The 22,696-nt window shown below is 38.7% G+C and overlaps 1 protein-coding gene and 1 pseudogene across 3 annotated transcripts; both read left to right on the forward strand.

Annotated features, from left to right (window-relative positions):
• Positions 1-220: 220 nt before the first annotated feature.
• Positions 221-15,332, forward strand: LOC149023576 (uncharacterized). 3 transcript variants are annotated; one of them, XM_089144121.1, is made up of 4 exons: positions 221-712; positions 1,181-2,026; positions 3,282-4,451; positions 11,465-15,332. In XM_089144121.1, the coding sequence occupies exons 1-4, from the start codon at positions 553-555 to the stop codon at positions 14,482-14,484; spliced, it is 5,196 nt and encodes a 1,731-aa protein (XP_089000247.1). In that variant the 5' UTR covers positions 221-552; the 3' UTR covers positions 14,485-15,332. The 3 variants fall into 3 exon arrangements, with proteins under 3 accessions (XP_089000247.1, XP_089000246.1, XP_089000248.1); XM_089144120.1 differs by having other exon boundaries at positions 11,462-15,331; XM_089144122.1 differs by having other exon boundaries at positions 624-712; positions 1,195-2,026; positions 11,462-15,331.
• Positions 15,333-16,868: 1,536 nt separating this feature from the next.
• LOC149023577 (L-type lectin-domain containing receptor kinase VIII.1 pseudogene) lies at positions 16,869-19,712 on the forward strand (annotated as a pseudogene).
• The last annotated feature ends 2,984 nt before the right edge of the window (positions 19,713-22,696 follow it).

Below are 22,696 nucleotides of genomic sequence, written 5' to 3' on the forward strand. Positions count from 1 at the left end.
GAAAAGAAAAACGTAAATAAAGGAAACGTGGAGTGGGCTCCGGGTAGTGGGGTAGAGAGGGTTAAAATTAAAGGAAAGGAAAACAGTGAATATATATATATATGTATATATAATAAATAAACAATAAACAAAAGAATAAAAGAAAAAGAAATATGGCGGACCTGAAAGTGGATTTAATTTCGATTAATTGCATCGTTAAGATGCCTTCTCTCTGCCTTTCTCTCTTTCTCTATCTTTTGAATCCAGGCTGGTTGTCTCTTATCGGCTTACGTTCGGCGCCTCCCCCAGAGACGGTGAGAGAGATTGACGGAAGGCGAAGATTGCGAAGAAACGCGGAGAATTTGTTTCCAAATCGGGGAGATCAACTATAGGTAGCAGCTCAATAATTTTTTCTTTGGATCTGTTACTGGAAACCCTAGAAAGAGAGGTTCTTCAGCTTTGGTTGTGGAAACTGCTGTGTTGTGGCTTCGAAGGTGTTGAAGGGGCGGGCAGAGGCAGCTGCGGTGTTCTGCATAATTTATTCTGGTTGCCGATGCTATTGGCGGTTTTCTCATGCCGCCGGAGCCATCTCACTGGGATCGGAAGGATCTCTTGAAGGAAAAGAAGCTTGAGAAGTCGGATACCATAAGTTCTGTTGGAAGATGGAGGGATTTTCATCACGGATCCCGCGACTTAGGTCGTTTTGGTTCCAACGACTTCCGCCGCCTACAAGGTTCGTTTTCTCCATCTCCACTCTTTTTAACAAAAACAAGCAGCTGTGTCTGTAGCAACACTTTTTCTATGAACTTATAGTTTCTCTCTGCAAGAGTAACCATCGTTGTCTCTGTCCATCGACTCAATCGATAGATGTGCTGCACAAGTTGGCAAGGCAATGGTTTTGAGCAAGACGAATGAAAAATTTCCCTCTTCCTAAAATGTTTCTCTCCTAAGTCTTTTAATTTCTCTTTTTTAACAACCTCGTCTCTTTCGAATCGTCTGCTACGTTTTTTTTCTGGTTTTGTTGGGGGAGGATCTATGTTCTCCACAACCACGGCTAAGGAATTCTCTCTTGCGACTTTGATGTCCAATTTCCTTAAAAAATTAGGATTTTTTTCCCCGGCTTCTGCGAGGTCTCGTTTGGTGCTTGATTTGATTTTGTTTGTAATTCATCCTTTTTTTTTTGTAAAATTATCTTCTGAAGGTCATGGTAAGCAGGGTGGTTACCAGCTCTCATCCGAAGATTCTGGTTATGGATGTACGATTTCACGGTCTAGTGAGAGAATGGTGGATGATGATGTTTGCCGGCCTTCTGCTTCCCTTGTAGATGTAAAGTATGGGCGGAGCAGTCGGGAAAGTAAAGGATTCTGCAGCCAGAAGGATTGGAAAGGAACGCACCTGTGGGAGGAGAGGGAGACGGATGCATCTTTTAGCTCCTTAGGCAGGCAGCATGAAATGAAATCTCAGAGGTCAGCCGATGATCTGCTAACATACTCATCTAGCCTTCCGTTAGACGTTGAAAACTCTTTAGGCGATCAAAATGATACTAGTGGTGTTACCAATGGCCTCGGTAGTGGCCACAAATATGAGAAAGATCACTTGCTTGAATCAATAACCTGGAAGCCCCTAAAGTGGACCCGATCTAGTAGCTTGTCATCACGTGGCTCTGGTTTCAGCCATTCCGGTAGCTACCGGAGCATCAAATCCGATTCCGATGTGACAAAGCCTGAGTTACAGCATGGGAAAGTGCCTCCATCCCGGATAGTGTCTTGCGATGCTTCTGCTGCTGTAGACTCAGCTGTTTCTTTTGAAGATTCATGCTCTAGAAAGAAGCAGCGACTTGGATGGGGCCAGGGGCTGGCAAAGTATGAGAAGCAGAAGGTGGAAATCCCCGATGAAACTGTTGGCAAGAGCGGATTGGTTTTGTGTTCAAACTACAGTCATAATGGTCCTCTTCCAAGCCTATCCGATAGAAGTCCTAGAATCACAGGTCTATCGGAGTGTGCCTCTCCTGCAACTCCCTCTTCTGTTGCATGGAGTTCATCACCAGGTATGGCCTAGAATTCTTGAAGTTTTCTGTTAAAAGATTCAATGTTGTACATCTACTGATGGAATTAGTGCTGTTAATTGGTGAAAGGAATTTTACCTTCTTTTAGAGTTTGGGAATGTTTTATCAGGATTGTTTGTTACAGCCAGATTTCTCTGCTCTTTCTGCATGTTGTAATTCCTTTTGGGTCCTATGGTTAGTAATATTTATGTTGTACAACTCTGCACAGGTTTTTGGACAATTTTCCTGTTCCATGTGCCTTTGAATCATCATAGGATAGACACATGCTGCTAAGTTTCCTGGTAGCAGGTCAACTTTTTCACGTTGTCATTCTGATGGTAATATACAAGATTAATCTTTTTGTTATTGAAATCCCCTCAAAATTTTTATGCCATTCGACTAATTTATTTGTCCATGCTTAGGAAATCCACTTTTTCATAATATATAGTTTAATTTCTATTATAATCCCATTTTGAGGCTAAAGTGTTTCCCTTGAAGAATCGTCTCCCCTCCCCCCCCCTCCCCCCCCGCCGGGGCGGGGGGCGGCTGGGAGAGGGTTTTGATTTTTTGAAAATAGTGAAATTATCTTGTATGGGCATTGAATCAAATCGCATTTTTTATGTCTAGGATAGGATAGGATAGTTATTATTAAGTAGTCCAAATGAAGCTCCATATGTGTGTGTGTGTGTGTTATCTATTTTTATTACAGAATTAATTATTTCCACTCAGTTTTTGATTTATTCATTATTATTATGAACTTTCTACATAGTATATCTGTTTTATACCTGTTTAAGTCATTGATGCATATCTTCTTTCATAGGGAGCATGTTGTCCTTCAAATTTTTTTTTTAAAAACGTTTATCCACTAGTTCAGTGTTGTATATTTGAGTTCTGGCATGTTTCTTGCACCTCTTGTTTTCGTGGCATCGTTCTTCTAAAAAGTTTGATTTTTTTTTCCAATTATAGGCACTAGTAAGCTATTTGTCTACAGTGGACAATTTGTTCAAATGTTCATGCTTCTGCATAAAGATCTCCTGCTTTTTATGCTTCAGAAATGGCAAATCTCTGTGCAGTTGGTTACACGATCTTCTCTAATTTCTTCCCGGTTTATTGAGATTTCTTCATATGGGCATTTCTTTTTTGCCTTTTCAGGTGTTTAAGTTATTCTTGACATTAGTTACTGATGCTTGTGACATGTTTGTATCACATGGTTCTGTCTTTCAGGTCATTTACTCATTGTACTGTTTTGTTGCTGTAGGTGCTGATGAAAAATCATATGCTAAGGGGGCAAATATTGATAATGATATGAGTAATTTAAGCGATTCACCAGCTCAAGGATTTCAGAATTGCCTTGAGGAGTTCTCTCTTAGCCTGGAGAATTTGGAGATCAATCCCAGGAATAATTTAAGCTCCCTACTTGCTGACTTGCTGCAAGCTGAGGATGCAAGCTCTGGTGACTCTTGTTTTGTGAGATCTACTGGGACAAATAAGTTGCTGTTATTAAAAAGTGATATTCTGAAGGCAGTGGAGAAGACTGAATTTGAAATTGATTTATTTGAGACGGAACTCAAATCATTGAATTCTGAACTAGAAATTGGTGGTTCTTGTTTAAGATTAAGAGGGTTGGATTCATTGCAAGTGAAACCTAAAGATTCTGATGAAGTATGTGATGCATCTAATGTGTTGCCAAATTCAGCTCCCTTGCAGGTAGCTTCTTTTGGTGATATTGTTGAGGAGAAGCCAGTGCTTCATAATGATACATTTGAAGAAGTAAGCGCTGGAGTTGGGGATGATGATGTCAACAGTCCAGGAACTGCCATGTCGAAGTGTGTGGAACCGCAGTTGATGGAAAATCCTGACACCTCAGCAGCGGTGTTCAAGCATGAAGAATCTTCTGTAGATATTGTGGCAGCTAGATCAACAACAGAGGGTGTACAATGTCTATTCCCCACGGATGAGAAGAATTCAGTGGATGCAGTGGACGCAAATCACCTTTTTGACATCGGTATCACTGCACAGATGTCCAGTGACTCGAGTTCACAGGATGGTATAACTTGTCATTTTCATGCTCCAATATTTGCTGCCAATAAAGATACTGCAAGAAAAGCGTCTGAATTATTTAGCAAACGGTTGCCCTCTGAACATCATCAAGTTGATATTTTGGGTGTTAGTGGTGCCTTGTGCCTACAGAACAGGGCACTTGTCAAAGAGAAGCTTGTGACAAGGAAACGTTTCTTAAGGTTCAAGGAGCGAGTTCTCACTCTGAAGTTTAGGGCATTTCAACACTTGTGGAAGGAAGACATGCGCTTGCTTTCAATAAGGAAGAGCCGGCCTAAGTCTCAGAAGCGGTTTGAATTGAGCTCCCGATCTTTGCATGCTGGGCACCAGAAAAGTCGATCATCTATCCGCTCTCGGTTCTCTTCTCCTGGTAAGATTCTCCATATATTCTGAATGAATTAGATTAGCATCAACTTTAAGGTATTGCTGAAACTTTTGAAGCTTTCAAAACAATATAACAATAGTTTACTTCTCTGTGCATTATCAGTTATTTAATTTTGATTTTCCTGGAATTAATTACCTTCGATGTTGAATGCTCTTCGTTTCTTGAAACGGGTTAGTATTTAGTATATCAGTATGCGTTTTCTCTCTCTTGGAGATTTTCTTTATTTCAAGTGTAGGGTATGAGTTTTTTTTGGGGGGGGGGGTTGGGGGATGGAATAGGTAAATGGTATTTATTACCTCTAGAGTATCCTCTGGTTTCTGTCGTCTTTGTCGTTGCCTTGTCATTTAGAAATTTAGCATATTTAGCATACCAAAAATTAATTGAGAGCGTTGAACAGATTTGTTGACATATCTTGTTAGATACCTAAACAGATGCTTTGTGTCTGTTTGACGTAGAACCACTACACGTCGTCTATTCCAAAAAAGTAATTATATTGCATTATTATTTCAACATGGGTGGATATCAGGAATCGAAGTATCGAACCCTTGTCTTTTCCTTGGCAAAGATAAATTTCACCATTTGACCATATCCGCAATTTTTTCGTTTCTGATACGCGCGTGTACGTCCATACATATATGTATGATATATTATATCATGTCTGGATCCTATTTGTGCAGGGTCCAGCCAGATACCACCTTCAGGACGATCCCGAACCAAATTATTCGAATTATTCTTTTTTTCTTTCTTTTAAATAAGGTTAAGGTTATGGTTGAAAGTAAGGCTAAAAGGCATGCTTGTTGGCTTGTTATGACGATTCCCATGGAACTTGCATCTGTCTCATCTCTTGATTTATGCACTCGTTTCCGTGTGCTGAATCCTTGATTAATGACTATGGATGTGCAACTGTTCAGCCATGATGAACTTCTTAAATTGGTCAGTCACTGTGCAATGTCAAAACTAGGATCATATTAGCCCAAATAAAGAATTTAGGTTCTGAGCCAATCTGACACTTAGAAGTATAATCAGAGTGGTTTATAATGAACATTGTATACTGGTTAACAACTGCTGCAAGTTTCACAATATTCAAATGGACCTTAATCACTAAACTAGAAGCTGACTGTTAGAAAAGTAGGAACAACATAAAAGTAGTATCTAAATAAGATATTTAGATCAAAATCACAAGATCTGGTCCTGGCCCCACAAATTCTTCGATTAACATTCCTCCACGGCAGAAAGAGGGCTGTGACACTGTTCACAATAACATCGTTTGGCCTTTTCTGGTCCCTTGTGCACAATCAGCTGAGCCTGATTACCTTGGTCCTCTTGGTCCAATTGAATCTTGTTTGGAGCCGCCCAGCTTCTACATCACTTATTCAGGAAAAACCAATCAGACCTGGTATCACTGATTGGTCTGCAAGCAATGGCTGCAACAATGGGATAGGGTATATCAACTTGATGACTAGATATGGGCCATATCTGGTCTCAAAATATGTTCGGACTTTCCATTTGGTGACTATCACAATTCAAGTACATTTTTAAGATATATGAAAACATACTTACATTAGCTCAAATAATTGCAGTCAATTTTGTGCAATGGAGTGGAGTGGGATGCAGTTACTGAGGTTAGATTTAAATAAGTTTACAGTGGAAGAAACGAAGACGGGAATTGATGGGACAACTTTGCCCCCTATGGAGGGGGAAATATATTCCATTTGAAATGAAGAAACAGAATCCCCTTAAAATGAGGGCCTTAAACTGAACAAATTAATGGAGAGATGAGTAAATATGTTACTTGTGAAGCAGGAGAGAGCAAAGATAAGATGAAAGTCAAGGAGAATTCTTACCTTGGAGATGAGAGAGGGAGGAATGAAAAAGAAAAGAGAAACTAGGTATAAAGAAGGCAGAGAAAGTACTTCACTAGAGAGAGGGGAGGGAGGGAGAAAAATTTAGGCCATCGCTAATGAGTGATGACAAACCAAATCAATGCATTTAATTAATCAGTACATTCTTTATTTTATAAACTTTTATAATGTATCCTGGATTGACTCATCTTACTGAAAATTTCATGATTAGACAACTAAAAGTCACTCAGCATATATGTCGGAAGCTATTCTGGAGAAGAATGATATGCCTGAATTTATGAGTTTGGTAGATACACATGGTAGCATAGTTATCAAAGTGTCACCACTAGACTCATCTTAGCATAGTTTTTAAAGCGTCACCAAGGCGGCGTTTTATGGTTACCTAGGCGATGGTCTGTATTTTGTACATGGCATGCTTTGTTCTCTAGGCGATGCCTTGTATGCTATATTAATGCCTTATGAGGTGAGTGGTCTTGTTTGACATTTTGTACTTCTTTCTTTCTTTTTTTTTTTTTTCTTTCCTCTCTCTCTCTCTCTCTGGTTTTGGTTTTTGGTTTTCTAAATAATCAAAATTTATTCCATGACATCCTATGTTGTTGGTTGTATGCTTTGTTGACATCTAATGAAACATGGGATCTTTTTAAGCTTAAAGTATTATTAAAAAAGAAATGAAAACCTAATCTGGTTGGGATTTATTAATATTCAGAGTATCAATTATTGATGCAAAACGTTTGAATGTGGTGAAGATACCGTTATCTGGAGGGTGTCAGGAGGGATTAAATCATATGAAAAGTTGTTTTTTCTGTGGGGTTTGGGAAGGTAAATCATATAAAAAGTTGTTATTCTTAGAGTAGCAGTGTCACCTGGTCCTTATAATGGTTTACTATAATTATCTTGATATTGTGTGCTCTTCCCAAAAAAATAAAGGGAAATTTTAAAGGGAATGCGTTTTTTGTTTACAAACCTTGCTCAGCTGCTCTATTTATCATTTGCTAGGATCTGAAAATGGAGATGATGAAAACATGGATGTGAGACTTGAAAATTTGGTTTTCTGATGTGTCTAATATTGAGCCTGTGGGTTTTCCCAAGCCCCCGCCTCCTTCCTATTCTTATAGGTTTATAGCTCCTTTTTTTTTAAATTAAAACTAATGAGTTTCCACGTCAATGTTGTGATTGATAGGTTTTGATATTTGTGTTAGTTCTTTTCTTCGGGACGTCAGATTGCTACTTGTTCACCTCGTTGGGGGTAATACTGAATTTGTGTTTTTTTTTGGAAAATATTCATCTTTTTACAAAATTCAACTGTTGCAAAAGAAATATGCACCTCCAACAATTTTTTAGTATTCTAGTATCATGCAAAAAATATTAAAGGGGAAGAAGAGGTCTTAGACCTGAGGTTGCCTACCTGAGACTTTCCTTTGGAGCTTTGCTTGGCGAACAGTGGAGCTGGCCATGCAGCTTTGACAGCCCCAGACCTGATTTATAATGGAGCCCAACTCCAGCCTTGCTGCTTCAACAACTCAAAAAATAATAAAAAAGTAATTTTACATGGTTTTAATCTATGATTATTTTCCTTATGGGGCCTGAAGTAATATCCATAGAATGGAGAGTCCTTTGACTGAAAATAGAATTAAAAAAATCCTCAACTAAGTATTAGATAATAGTGTGCCTAATCCTTACTAACAGCCCACCTTTTTCAAGGGATTTCATTTCAAATAATAACCACCAGCTTGTGCAATTCAGATTGTTCAACTGTGTCATTTTAACTTTAGGATACCTTTTTTTTGGGCTCATGGGTGGGTTCTATAGACTTTAGGCTTCTTATTTTTCTCTTTATTGATGTAATGGCTTTATTTTATAAGCCCATGATATGGGGCAGTGCTAGCACACAGGATTAGTAGTTGAATTCAATATGGAAGTCTGTGTCTGAATTACATTTGGTTAATGACTATATAGAATTTTATTGAGTCTTTTAGAGTGATTAGGAGTTATTTTATTAGTCAAATTAGAATATTGAAGGTTTATAGATATGTAGTGCAACCCCCACCAATTTAAGATGAATTGATATAATCTTTTGGACAAGTTTTGTGCTGTTTGGTAGTGCATATGGGATTGCTAGCCTAATTTTGATTTCTTCTCCTTCCCCAGATCTCCTGTGATAATTTAGTGCAAATCTTTCTTCTGCTTCTTCTATTTGAATTGAGTTCTTGGGAGATTGTCCTCTAAATGATCTTGTTCAATTCAGGGCTACATCTAGTGGTATTAGAGCTTGATTGGGGAAGATTCTTTCTCTTCCCCCCCCCCCCCCTCTTTTTTTAATTATGTAGCAATATCCTTTCTGGAGGTCACATCACCAATATTGATGTACATGGTTTAAGTAATTGGTTAAGACTCAAAAGGAGAATGATGCAAGGTTCAGGGAAGTGATTGAGAAGAGTGAAGCAAAATGTGATAAATTCATCATAGAGCTTGGTCACAACTTTGTTGGACTTCTTGGAATCAAGAAGAGAATCATTGCACAAACCACAATAGGGGATTCTAACTTGTTCAAATTTTGTGTGTCGAACTCCTCAAGAAATCATTGGTGTGCAAGATGCTATTTTTGAGAGATTTAGTTTGTGTTTCAACTCTTTGAATATCAGGTTACTTTCATGGAGGACTCTATGAATATGCCGCTCATTGTATGAAAACTCACAAGATATCGGCGGGATCTTGTCTGAGATCTTGTTTTTTCACCAGGATCTTGGTCGAGTTTACCCCCTTACTCCCTAGTCTTAGTCGACTCGAAATGAGATAGGAATCTCTTTTTACCTAGTCTCGTTTGAGTCAGTTTGACCAGGGATCTTGGTGCTCAGTCTCCTTTCTCAGTCATCACTTTTTTCCGGGGTTTTGGCCAGAATCTTGCTAGATTTTCACCTGCAGAACTTATAAGGAGGCCTTAGTTCACATACATTAAACATCAATCAAGGGTATTTGAAGGTGTTGTTAAAACAAGGTGAAAATTTTCCTCAAATTTGATTGTTTCTAAATACTATATTCTAGAGTAGGTGTTTGGATGTGGATTGAATACTTTGTTCTGGGGTATTTGAAGGTGTTCGGGCCTTAATTGATTTCATTTCACCTTGTTCTTATGAAGTTATGATGCTTGCACTGTATTCTTGAGATTGGTGATGTTGTATTGTTCTATTGAGTAGTGAATTACCGATATGGATGGAATTCTGAAACGTTATGTTTTCACTTGGTTTTTATTTATATCATTTAGGGGTTCTGTATTTCATATTTATAAGACCGCATGTTCATTTCTTCAGCATCGAGTTGGAACCCATACTTAGGATTGTTTTTTTTTCACAAATCTAGGGCTACCTGTGTGTTTCAAATGCCTAAAGTAGGCTAAATGACAAGTTTTATCCCAACCTGATCCTTAAAACCCCTTGGGATGGGATCTCAAGTTCACTCTAGTTGGGCCCAAAATTTACCATATCTTGGCGGAATTTTGTTTTTCTGGCACTGAGATTGGCCTCGAGACCGAGATTTCTTACCATGATACCACTCATAGTTGATACTGATCCAAAGATCAAGCACATGGAGTTGGCTATTCCACCTGAATCTTTTGAAGAAAAAGCTCGTTGCCTAGAAGATTACATTCTAAATACTTGTGAGATGCTGGAGTATTGTTTGGAGTTGAAACTGGGTGTGCATCACATCAAGCTCATATATTTTGTGAAACTCGTGGTAGAATTTTTCTCAACACTGGGAGAGTTGATGCAGTTAAGAATGTCCAAATGGGTAATTTTGGCTTTAGAATGCTTTCTTTTGCCCTGTGGGTGGGTTCTGGAGGTATTATGTTTCTTTCTTTTTTTCCTTCTTTTTCCTGGGTTTATTTTCTGTAATGGACCTACTAATTTATAAGCCTATAAAGTGAAGGCATTGGTATACATGGGGATTAGTAGTAATTTCAGTATTGAAGCCAGTGTATGAGTTTGATTACGATACCTAATAATTATATAGAATTCTAGTTTGAGTTATATTCAACTTGTGGAGTCTTTTGGAGTAATTCTTAGCCAGTGTATGAGTTTGATTAGGATACCTAATAATTATATAGAATTCTAGTTTGAGTTTATTCAACTTGTGGAGTCTTTTGGAGTAATTCTTAGTCTTTTTATGTGTCAAATTAGGAATTTTAATTGGTGTATATATATGTAGTGCATCCCCCACCTATTAGAGACGATTTTTTTAATCTTTTTATATAATTTCAGAGTTTTGGTGCTGGTTAGTAATGCATTTGGGATTGCTGTCCTAATCTGGTTTCTTCTCTTTTCATTCTCAAGATCTCCTTTTAATCTTTTGACCGACCCAAATCTTTTTTCTTCTAAACTTTTGAATGAGAATCCAGCACCAAACAAGGTTCTTTCTCTTAGAAATCATTCATAATTCATAAACTGATGCTTGGGTTGTAACTGTTATTAGTAAGCTTATCCAATATATTGTTTAAGAAAATAGGCTGCCAGGTTTTTGGAAATTTCTTTTGGTTTGGGGAGAACAAAGGAATGCTAGGACTGAGATTGACTCTTCTGGTTAAAGGATGTCTTGCATTAGATTTCTCTAGTTGTACATGTTAATGTGTCAGCTGAAATTAATTGTGATTTCCATTTCTTCTGTGGAAAATGAGCAAGGTATGAACTACACCTGCTTAGGGCATGCAGGCATGCTGTATATTTTCTGCAAAATCTTCCCCTTTCAACACTACAACTAGTATGGCAAATTTGTCAAGGTTGAAATCTGTTTAGACTTTCTGAGCTCACTTGCTTCACCTTTTTGGTAGTGTACCTACCAACAAAATTGTTTCAAAAACATTTTTCATGGGTTTGAAGTTTTCCTCATTTTTAGGATTTGTTGTTGGGAAGCTTCTTTCAAGTAAGTATTGCATTGTTTTCTTTTACTGCGAGCGAGCTTTTTCATTTTGCTATAAGCTCTGAATCTGACTAGTGTTGTCAAAATCTTACCTGTTATTTTAATAATATTTTGATTTTTTGGATTACTTATAAATGTTTCTGCTTATTTTGTTGTTGATGTATTTCTTCAAGATTTTTTTTTGGTTGTGCTTCTTATCTTTCCGCATTTGATATGCTGCAGCAGGTAATTTGACGCTGGTCCCTACGTCGGAGATCATAGATTTTGCCAGCAAGCTACTGTCAAATTCGCAAATCAAGCTTTGCAGGAATAGCCTGAAAATGCCTGCTTTAATCTTGGATGAGAAGGAGAGGAATTTTTCAAGGTTCATCTCAGCAAATGGATTAGTTGAGGATCCCTGTGCTGTTGAGAAGGAAAGGTCAATGGTCAATCCATGGACTTCTAAGGAGAAGGAAATTTTTATGGAGATGCTTGCAACATTTGGGAAGGACTTCAGAAAAATTGCATCTTTTCTTGATCACAAAACAGTTGCTGATTGCATTGTGTTCTACTACAAAAATCAGAAATCAGTTAGTTTTGAGAAAATAAAGAAGAGATTACAACTGAAGAAACAACAAAAGATATGTCCTACAAACACTTACATGGTGACATCAGGAAAGAAGTGGAATCGAGAGGCTAATGCTGCTTCCCTTGATATATTAGGAGCAGCTTCTGTGATTGCTGCGCAAGCTGATGAAAGCATGAAAACTCGTTCTGGGGAAAGTTATTTTTCAGGTGGTTTTAATGGCTTTAAAACGTCTCGTGGTGATGCTGGTTTAGAAGGGTGGAGTAGTGTTGGTATCCTTGCAAATGAGAAAGAAGCTGCAGCTGCTGATGCGTTGGCTGGAATATGTGGTGCTTTATCATCTGAAGCAATGAGCTCTTGTGTAACAAGTTCTGTTGACCCAGGGGAGGGTTTTCAGGAGTGGAAAAGTCACGAGAAAAACTACAGATCCAGCAGACCTTTGACACCTGAGGTTTCACAGCATGTTGATGATGAGGAAACTTGCTCGGATGATAGTTGTGGAGAGTTGGATTTGATGGATTGGACTGATGATGAGAAGTCCATTTTCATCCAGGCAGTGAGAATTTATGGCAAGGATTTTGTGAAAATCTCTCGTTATGTTGGGACCAGGTCAAGAGACCAATGCAGAATCTTCTTCAGTAAGTCACAAAAGTGTCTTGGCCTGTATGTGATGCCGCCTGGGCCAAACAACAGTGGAATGCCAGTGAGCGACTCCAATGGAAGGCAGGGTGATACTGAAGATGCTTGTTTTGTGGAGATGGAGTCTGCTATTTGCAGTACTCAGTCATCCTCCAAGATGGATGTGGACATGGATGCAGCTGGAAATGCAGGGGCCACTAACTTGGAGGCTGACATGGATAGATCTATTGAGGAAAAACAAAGTGGGCAATCAGAACAAGTAATTTCTGAGAAGGTGTTGGGAACTGTTGTTGCTGAGGATGATCAGGCTGTGCGTGAGAGAGGTTTTGATGGTGACATCAAGTCAATGGAACTGAAGGGTAGTGAGGTTTGTGCGGCTCAAGATGTTATATTGAGATCTGAGCAGAATCTAGATGTCCAAGAAAGTCCTGCTTTGACTGCTGAAAAGAATTGTGGTAGGCAATCCATGCAAACAAGCGTTTCTCCTGTGGATGAAGCTGTAAGTTCTGGAGGAACAAATGGTACTGAAGCATTGAAATTCAATTCTTCAGTTGATCTCCAAGCTGAGCCAGGTGCTGCTTGTGAGCATAACATGCGTTCAGAGGGATCACAATCTGCAGCTTTTGAAAATGGCCTAGTTGATACAAGCCATCCAAAAGTTAGTCCAGATACAAAGAACAGTGTCAGTACTTCATGGTGTGATCCATCAAATTCTGCCATGAGCAGTGGTTCTAGCATTGTGGAAGATGGAAGCATTCATGCTGGTTTCTGTTCGACTTCTAGTATACATAATAAGGTCCCTTTAGAGCTTTCCTCTGTTCATGAGCCTCAGATTATTTCATGCTCCCAGAAGAACTGTCCCATTTCGGCTAGATTAGAATTACATGATTCTTCTGTTCATGTTGAGAGCCATATTTGCCAGCCAATGTCATCATTACCAACTCCAAAAATTGAGGAGATGGGGAGCATGCCGTGGCAGGCATCTGAAACACATGTATACCATAAATATCTTTTGAGACATTCGAATCAGAGTGACACATCACAGGTGCTCAGAGGCTATCCTCTTCGTTTGCTGAACAAGAAAGAGGATAATTTGTTGAAGGCAAGCAGAGATCAAAATTTGCAGCAGTATTTAGTGCAGGACCTATGTCATGAGAAGTGCAATGGTTCATTGCTTCCCCATGTAGTGTCTGAGCTCCCTTTTCTGCACACAACTCAGGAACAACCAACAAGTGATCATCCTAGAACGCATTCTTTGAGTGGCTCAGATATGATAGAACGCTCATCCAGGACTGGTGATGTTAAGTTGTTTGGTCAAATTCTGAGTCATCCCTTGCCGTTGCAGAAGTCAGATACCAGCTGTCACAGGGGTGATGATAAGAGATCATCTTCTGAAACTAATGGCATGCCATTCAAGTTGCAAGCCCCTATTGATAAAGGGGTTGATCATGCGCTACATTCGTCGAAGGTTGATCGTAGCAGGTATTCCGGCTTGGATGATATCCCCTTGAGGAGGAGTTATGGTTTTTGGGATGGGAACCGGATACAAACTGGGCTTCCAACGTTGCCAGATTCTGCCATCTTGCTGGCAAAATATCCCGCTACATTTGGGGATTTTGCAACATCCTCATGCATGGTTGAGGAGCGGCCAGTGTCACCCGTTGTGAAGAAGAATGATTCTGTGTCTGTTTTCCAGAGTAAGGATGGTGGTTGTGGTGGTGGGCCACTGCCAGATATTGCAGCATACAGGAGCTTCGATGGAACAAAAGTGCAACCATTCACAGTTGATGTGAGACGCCATGATGTGCTCTTGGAGATGCAGAAACGGAATGGGTATGAGGGTATGCTGAGCTTTCAGCAGCAAGGAAGAGTTGTGGGGATGAATGTTGTAGGGGGAGGCATCCATGTTGGAGGAAATTGTGCAGGGGTTTCTGATCCAGTTGCTGCCATGCAAATGCATTATGCATCGGTTGAACGGTATGGTGGGCAGGCTGGAAGCTTGAGAGAAGAGGCTTGGAGACGTGGAGACTTGGGCAGGTAGAGTAGTAGAAAATACAGCAGCAGCAGCAGCAGCAGATGATAGCCAGATCGTCAGTTGGTGGTAGGTGGTCAACAGGGGGGCCAATTCCTATGGTCTTTAGTGGCGCTGAAGAAGATAATCCTGTTTTAGGTCAAAATTTGTACAATATTTTTGTAAAACCTCAGATTTGAATGGAACCAAAGGAAGGAACGGGTATTTCTCTGCCCATCATCCCATTATGCTCAGGAGCTTTCTTATTAAGCCCTCAATTGTATTTTTTTTTGTTGTATTCCATGGAAAGATGCAAAAAATAATCTGGAAAATTTAGGGAGATGAGCTTACCTTGGTCCCTGGCATTCTTTTGCCTTACTTTTGGGATCTCGCAGCTTTCGTGCCAGCAATTCTTGCAGCAGTAATGAGAGCCCAGGAACTTTGTATATATATTTTCATAGTCATTTATCCTTTTCAAGAGTCTATCCTAAAGTCATTTTCTATAATTTTCAATTGCTTACATGATTTGTACAAATCTATTCTGCCTACCTAATTTGTTTTCTGCTCCAACCGTTCTGTAGAAGATTGAGAATTGTTGCCCAGAGAAGCTGAGAACGCTGGCGAGTATTATCATGGAGTTGTAGAACTGGTGTTTCCAGACCCTGTGGCTTCTCTTATCACTGTCTCCTTTGTACGTTTCACGAGTTACTGTGGCTGTATCGTCGGGCATTAATTCCAGAAAAGTTGAACAAGTGATGTTAAGCACCCTTACGCATGGATAAGTTTCCTACTAAGCAGTTAGCCGTTAGATGTTTTTTATTTCAAAGTTAAAAGCAGTATATAGTTGAACCAAATTCCGAAGCAGAATTAAATCAGTTTTGTCTGGTTCACTTTCGATTTTATAGCACACACAACCATAACGATACACTGAAACATTTATAAAAAATAGGATGAAACAGAAAGACGGTGCATAACGCCAAAAGACTTCACATGTTTGTTTCCTTGTTCTGTAATTCCATGGTTCTTCAGAAATTGTTAATTCTTGTCACTCAGTTTCAAGGGTCTGATTAATGTCCCCAACTGCATTCAATGAATTTATTCACATGGATCCTCGAACAAGTGAAAAACAAGAAGTGAATTAACAAGTCTTCTCTCTAATTGATGGATCAGAATGTAAGCTTAAAACAAGTACCAAGACATCAGCTCATCTTTAACTAAAATACAAAAGATCAAGTTCATGGATATTGTAATTAAAAGTACCATGGCAGTTGCTATAATCCTTTCAATGAGATTCTTTATTGTTACCAAAAAAGGAGAGACTCTTTATTATACTAACCCTAATTTTAATAATGTGTTCTCATATGAATGATACTGATTTCTTTACATCTCTTGGAGTAATAGACAATTGCTTTATTTTTTTTTTTTGGAATCAAACACACATATGTTTTGTACCCAAGGGGTATGGCATGGCCAGTCAATTCTGCCTATTGCCTTCTCTACCTATCGAGCCAAAGATTGTGCAACAACATTGATAAACAATTATATCTATCATCTTTAAAATTTCAAGCACTTGGAGACTAACATCATCAATTTTAGAAGTTATGCATGGTGGGTGACGAATTTGGTTCGCCTCCCTTTTAAGTATTGTGTATAGTATTATTTTCAATTTTCTTCACCACATAATAAGATGGAAGTCTTGAAACTGATAAGATGACGCTCTTCTTAGACTATACCATTTGGGGAAGGTGAGAGCGATTGTCCCCCAAATTTTGTGCATAGAAATTCAAGTCTTGGACATTGGATTCATCTTTTTCATGATACACAAATTTAAGAGGACGGATCTTCAATTCGTCAGAGTTGAAGATCTTGTTCTCTCATGTCTTTTCTCCATATAATAAAGGTGTGGCCTATATGTTTTCCATTGAAGGTCTCATCTCTAATTCATTTAACAATTTTCATAGATAGATTTAACCGTTATTATATGGTAAATAAATGTGAAGATAACACTAACTTTTACCCTAAAGATAAATCCAAATTCCAAATTTAATACCCTAGTGATATGATTTCTACCCATAAGAGATGATTTTAGCTGTTAGTGCTTACATGGGCACAGCAAATCGAAGTGCAAGTAAAGAGCATGATTCATGAGGGGGATCATGGTATGGGCTAGAGAAGAAGGGGATGCGTAGGGTGCACTCTGCGTATTCTACAAGCACCAACCATTATAAAACACTAATTATTATGTGGAAAATGGAGGACTGTGTAGCTCAATTGTCAAATCCTTCTTGTAATTGCTGACGAACTCACGTGCTTTGTCCTAATCGCCCTCTATTGATTTAACATTCATTAATCCTTAAAACCCAACTCAGAGAATCTCTTCGTTCAGTGTGTTCAGTCTCTGTTTCAGTAGTTTTTTTTCTTGGTACACGTCTTTGTTTCAGTAGTTAAGGAAAGTAATGGAGAATTATTAGAAATTGAAGATTTTATATATATTATCCATCTCTTTCTTTCTTTCTCCAAATACCCAAAATTTAACCGTTGGAGATGGACACTTGTCTCCATATCACACAGCTGTCCTAGTTTTCCTTAAGATTCTCGCCCTTCAAAGCAAACGATGCACTAAATCTGTTCTCTCTCTCTCTCTCTCTCTCTCCGCTCTCCATTGAGGCGGCTGTGGTTTGTGGGTGACAGTGAATAATCTGCACAGTGCAATCCTGGAATCTCACCGTACCAGAAAATCCAATTAAAATTCTGTTCTGTAATGGGTTGCCGGCGACATTAGCTATGTTGATTTGCTTGTTTCATCTTCTGTGCCTGATTCTCTCACTTGGATTTTCCGCCATTGGAGTCGAAACAGCGAGTGAAACGACTGAATTCGACTTCAACACGTTACCTCTAAGCAATCTGAAACTACTGGGAGATGCCCATTTGAAGAATGGCACCATTCGTCTCACTCGTGATGTAGGAGTTCCTTATTCCGGCGCCGGAAAGGTCTTGTACAACAAACCCATCAGATTTCGCCAGATGGGTACTGGATTACCTGCTTCGTTCTCCACCTTCTTTACCTTATCTGTTAGCAATCTCAACCCATCTTCGATCGGTGGAGGCCTAACCTTCCTTCTCTCACCAGACGATGACACGATCGGCGAGGCCGGGGGGTTTCTGGGTTTGGGGAATAGTACGGGTTCTCTCTCTGGTTATGTTGCCGTTGAATTTGATACATTGATGGACGTAGAGTTCAATGACATTAACGGAAATCATGTGGGTTTCGATTTAAACAGTATGATTTCTACTCAGGTTGGTGATTTGGACGCCGTCGAAGTCGATCTTAAGAGCGGAGATCTCGTCAATGCTTGGATTGATTACGATGGCTCCACCCATCTCTTCAACATCTCTGTCTCTTACTCGAATATCCGACCGGCAGATCCACTTTTATCGTTCATTATCGATTTGGATCGGTTCGTCAAGGATTTCATGTTCGTGGGTTTCTCTGCTTCGACTCAGGGGAGTACAGAGATCCACAATGTGGAATGGTGGAGCTTTTCTTCTTCATTTGGTAGTTCTTCTGCGTCTTCTCCTCCTGTGTCGTCTTACTCTCCACAAACAACTCCTATTCCTTTTACTCCAATGGTTAATTCTTCCAAATTCCCACCTCCAACGCCTTCTCCTTCTGGTTCAGTTCCAAAGTCTTCGGGACCAGTAAAGACCAGTAAGTCCTCTTCATGTCATCTCTGCAAGCAACGGCCTGGGGCGGTGGCAGGGGTGGTAACTGCCGGAGCTTTTGTTCTTGCCATTTTTGCTGGTGTTTTCATCTGGGTTTTCTCTAAAAGGGTCAAATCTCCCAGAACAAGGGAGTCTTTTTTGGCACTGGATATTGTCCAAACTCCAAAACAATTCAGCTACAAAGAACTGAGATTGGCAACAAGGGGCTTCGATCCAGACAGAATTATTGGCTATGGCGCATTTGGGACTGTGTTCAAAGGTATCATACCAGACACTGGAGCTATGATCGCAGTGAAAAGATGTAGTCATGGTGGAGATCAGGGGAAGGCAGAGTTCTTATCTGAGCTTTCGATTAATTGGGAGTTTGAGGCATCGTAACCTCGTACAGCTCCAAGGCTGGTGTCAGGAAAAAGGTGAAATTCTTCTTGTCTATGATTTCATGCCCAATGGAAGCCTTGATAAGGCTTTGTTTGAATCCAATTACTTACTCCCATGGCACCACCGGCGAAAGATATTGATGGGAGTGGCTTCTGCAATTGCATACCTACACCAGGAGTGTGAGACCCAGGTGATTCACAGAGATGTCAAGGCCAGCAACATAATGCTTGATGAGGGCTTCAATGGCCGATTAGGGGATTTTGGTTTGGCAAGACAAGTTGAGCATGATAAGTCACCTGATGCCACTGTAACAGCAGGAACAATGGGTTACTTGGCCCCTGAGTACCTGCTCACAGGTAGAGCAACGGAGAAGACTGATGTGTTCAGCTTTGGAGCTGTAGTACTTGAAGTGGCCAGTGGAAGGAGACCCATTGAGAAAGAGACAACTGGGGTAGGGAAAGTTGGGATGAGCAGTAATTTGGTTGAGTGGGTTTGGAGTCTGCACAGAGAAGGAAGGCTTCTGAGTGCAGCTGATGGCAGACTTGGTGGTCAATTTGATGAAGGAGAGATGCTAAGAGTACTCATGGTGGGGTTGATTTGCTCTCACCCTGACCCATTAGCTAGACCTACAATGAGAGCTGTGGTTCAGATGTTAGTGGGTGAAACTGAAGTGCCTATGGTTCCAAGATCAAAACCAACCATGAGTTTCAACACTACTAGTCTGTTGCTGAGCTTGCAGGATAGTGTTTCTGATATTAATGGAATGCTGATAACCCTCTCCACCTCCTCTTCCTCCTCTGGCCACAGCTTCATAGGTAGAGAACTGGTCTAATTGCAATTAACCCTGGTTTTTCCTTTTCTTTTTTTTTCTTTTTTACTGCCATGATATTTATAAAACTGTAACAATTGTTTGTTTTTGTATTTATTGACACAATAACCTGTAGAGCTTGTTGAAGTATTGTAAGAATATAGTATCTATCAGATTGAAGAATTGTGAGTCAGTCATCCAGGTTCAGAGACTAATGATTTATTAGAAACAATGAAATTCATTCATTCATTCATTTTTCACTGGATCATCAGTGAGGGGAGTGGAGGAGACAATGTATGCTGTAGCATTGAAAGCTAAAGAAAAAAAGTTTAAATGTGGAAGTCAATTTCCATGTCTTCTTTTGATGGAGTGAGTTTGTTGTATGTGGGACTGTGGGGCTGTGGGAATTGGGGAAGGAGAGGTGGAGAGTGAAGGAGAGAGAGAGAGAAAAAAGGTAGTAGAAGGTTGCTTTCACAAGTTATCCTGATCTAAAAGAAATACCAATTGGGTTTGAGTATATTAGTTGGTAAGCAAGTAAAGTAAAACCAGAAAGGTTTTGGCTTTCTATATTCTTAGTTTTTTCAACATTTTTGACTATATCTTATTTCTTGAAGAATCCAGTAAAATGAAGTGAAGGGAAGGGAAAGAAAAGAGAACACTAGAAAGAAAAGGGGTTAATTTCCACTTTACCGTTGCATGTGAGTGTGATTATCTTCTTCTGTTTACTTTTCTCTCCTTTTTAGCATGAATGGCTTATCTTCTCTTTGACAACTCTCACTCTCTCTCTTCTAGATCTTTGATCTTGCTGCCTTGCTGCCTTGCTGGAACCAACTCTTGTCCAAGAAAAATGATTTCTCTCTTTCTTTTCTTTCCATACCCACTGTTTTGTGGATCATTGTGGACAGGGAAATCTCCTTTTTGGGGAAAGGAAGCATGCGTCGTCTCTGTGGAGATTCCAATCTGCTCTCACATTTGACCCCACCAAAACAAAAAAAACTGCTCTTGCTCTCACATGATAAATAGTTGCGGCTCATCATCATGTACATAGAGCCGTAAATTTTGCTTTACTGAATAAAATCTGTTTACTGTTAACTAAAACAAAAAAAACCAAAAAAAATGTCAAAAGTAATAAAGAAAACAACTTTGCTGTGCACAAGTCTTGCTATGAACAGTAGTAAATGATTGGGTGAGAAAATAAAGTAAATACAAGATTATTAAGAATTTTAAAATTTTAAAATTAACCTTTTAATCTCAACCAATCATTTGGTATAAAAATACAGTGTTGTGTACAGCAGAGAGATGTTTACAACAGATGATTTTTTTCCCCATAGACTTGATGCCTTACAGTGGTTTGAGTGTATTTTAGTATTTCTTTTTCGGATCAAATCTTATATGAAGAATCCCTACTTATTTGTGGTGGAAAGACATACGCTACTAAGCTACCTAGGCTACTATCATTTACCAATTTGAGCTTCAACCCATCCTTTCTAGTCTCCATGCTGATAGGGTTTTGCCACTTTGTCATTTTCTTCACTAAAATAGGGTTTCTTTCACTCAATTGCAGCATGGATCAAGACTGTAATATCAATAAGGCCAATGCTTGCATTGGTAGTTCATAGAGTTAATGTTTGCATAGGTCGAACTCGAAAATCTGAATATTGCATGGCAGGAGGTGCTAAATTGCTATTACTACATCCCTCTTAATTTAGCCCAAAAAAATAAAAATAAAAAATTGTAATATCAACATTCAAATTTTTATTGATATACTATTACTATTATTTTCTGGAGGGAATTTTTTTTTCATCTATTGAGGGATCATTTGGGCTTGCTTACGTGCATCTCGATTCCATCCTTATGGTAGCTTTTACGTAATTAATATAGGCGGTGCTTCACCCCTAGTCCTAAAGGAGTTCGAACTCTAACTTCCTATGGAAAGAACTCATTGTATAGATTGGTTGTCAATTCTTTGCATTCTTAGACTAATTAATTTTTTCTTTGCCTAATAGTTAAGTGTATTTATATTTGTAATCGTTTGTTCTAACACTAAAAATTAATTACATACTTTTGTAAAATAACAAAAAAAAAAAAAAAGAAAAAAGAATAATTATTGGTGTTGAATTTTGTGGGTGAGCATAGACACCCAAACATAGGAGACAAAATGACTATTTCATTGGTCCGAGAAAGAAAACTATTCTTGAAAATAAAATACAATCCAAATGGGCAACAATAAAATCTTTTATGAAAACAACCAGATTCGTATCATTGTAAAACATCTGTGAAAATATATGATATGATTCTTGAATATAATGCCCATCAAATGACCAGCCTAATTACAACCACTTATTTTCATTAAATATTAAATTTTATAATAATAATGATGAAAGAAAAAAAACCATTTTTGGGTTGTGGAATCATTCGAGTAAAAGTCTTTGAATAATGAATACTAGCCGTTAGAGGAAAGATTTACCGATGATAGTGGTGGTTCCTTTCTATAACGGAAAAGGTGATTCCAATTTTTCAGCAACGCGACAATGCACTTCTGCAATTCAAAAAGTAGCATTACAATTCAAATACACCAACTACCACACAATACAAAAACCATCATTTTTATGTTGTAACAACACCATCAAGACCTAAAAAATTTCTTTGATCTGCACAACAATGCATTGTTATCCTAAATAGAAGGATGTGATTAAATATTTAATTTTAAATTAATTTTTTTTAATATTCTTTTAATTTTTAAGTTTTATTAGCTATTTAACTACTTGTTTGACATATAAGTGCACTGTTGTGCACATTTACTGTGCACAACATATAATGTTTTTTCCATCAAAATCATTACACAAAGTATGTATCAGTGTTCCTTTCTCTGGCTTCAGTATTTCTTTTTGTATCGTCAAACCAGTCGTAGGCCTATAGCTTAGGGGTGTTTACTCGTAGACTGGATCATTAAAACTAAATTGAACCAGACTGTTATAGCACCTAAATAGAAGCTTAATTGGGGGGGGGGGGTACGGGCTGAGGGGTAAAAAATCGAAAGCGTTTAGAATGGTACTGGCCAACCTATATGTGACCCATTAGCCCAAACCAAATGCACCAAGACCCAACTATACTGAATTCTCAACCCATTATAATCCATTATAAACTCATTTAAAAAAAAAAGAGAGAAACAAAAGCTTTTATTCCTATGTATGCCATAAGGTTTATCTACTCAAACTTGTTATCCATTATCATATTTACTAAAAGGCTAATTAAAATAGTAAACATGATCAAAAGAAGTGGGTAGCAAAACATGATTGCCTATTTCCATTTCTGCAATTCACATATACTCTT

Source organism: Hakea prostrata, chromosome 2 (genome assembly GCF_041222555.1).
Source record: "Hakea prostrata isolate BN-2017 chromosome 2, UWA_Hpros_2, whole genome shotgun sequence".
NCBI classification, from domain to species: domain Eukaryota; kingdom Viridiplantae; phylum Streptophyta; class Magnoliopsida; order Proteales; family Proteaceae; genus Hakea; species Hakea prostrata.

Bases quoted from the DNA above. Each gene is read 5' to 3' on its own strand.
- LOC149023576 (XM_089144120.1), top strand. From the start codon at position 553: ATGCCGCCGGAGCCATCTCACTGGGATCGGAAGGATCTCTTGAAGGAA. The intron at 2,027-3,281 runs GTATGGCCTAGA...TTGTTGCTGTAG, and splicing joins TGCATGGAGTTCATCACCAG to GTGCTGATGAAAAATCATAT. The intron at 4,452-11,461 runs GTAAGATTCTCC...GATATGCTGCAG, and splicing joins CTCTCGGTTCTCTTCTCCTG to CAGGTAATTTGACGCTGGTC.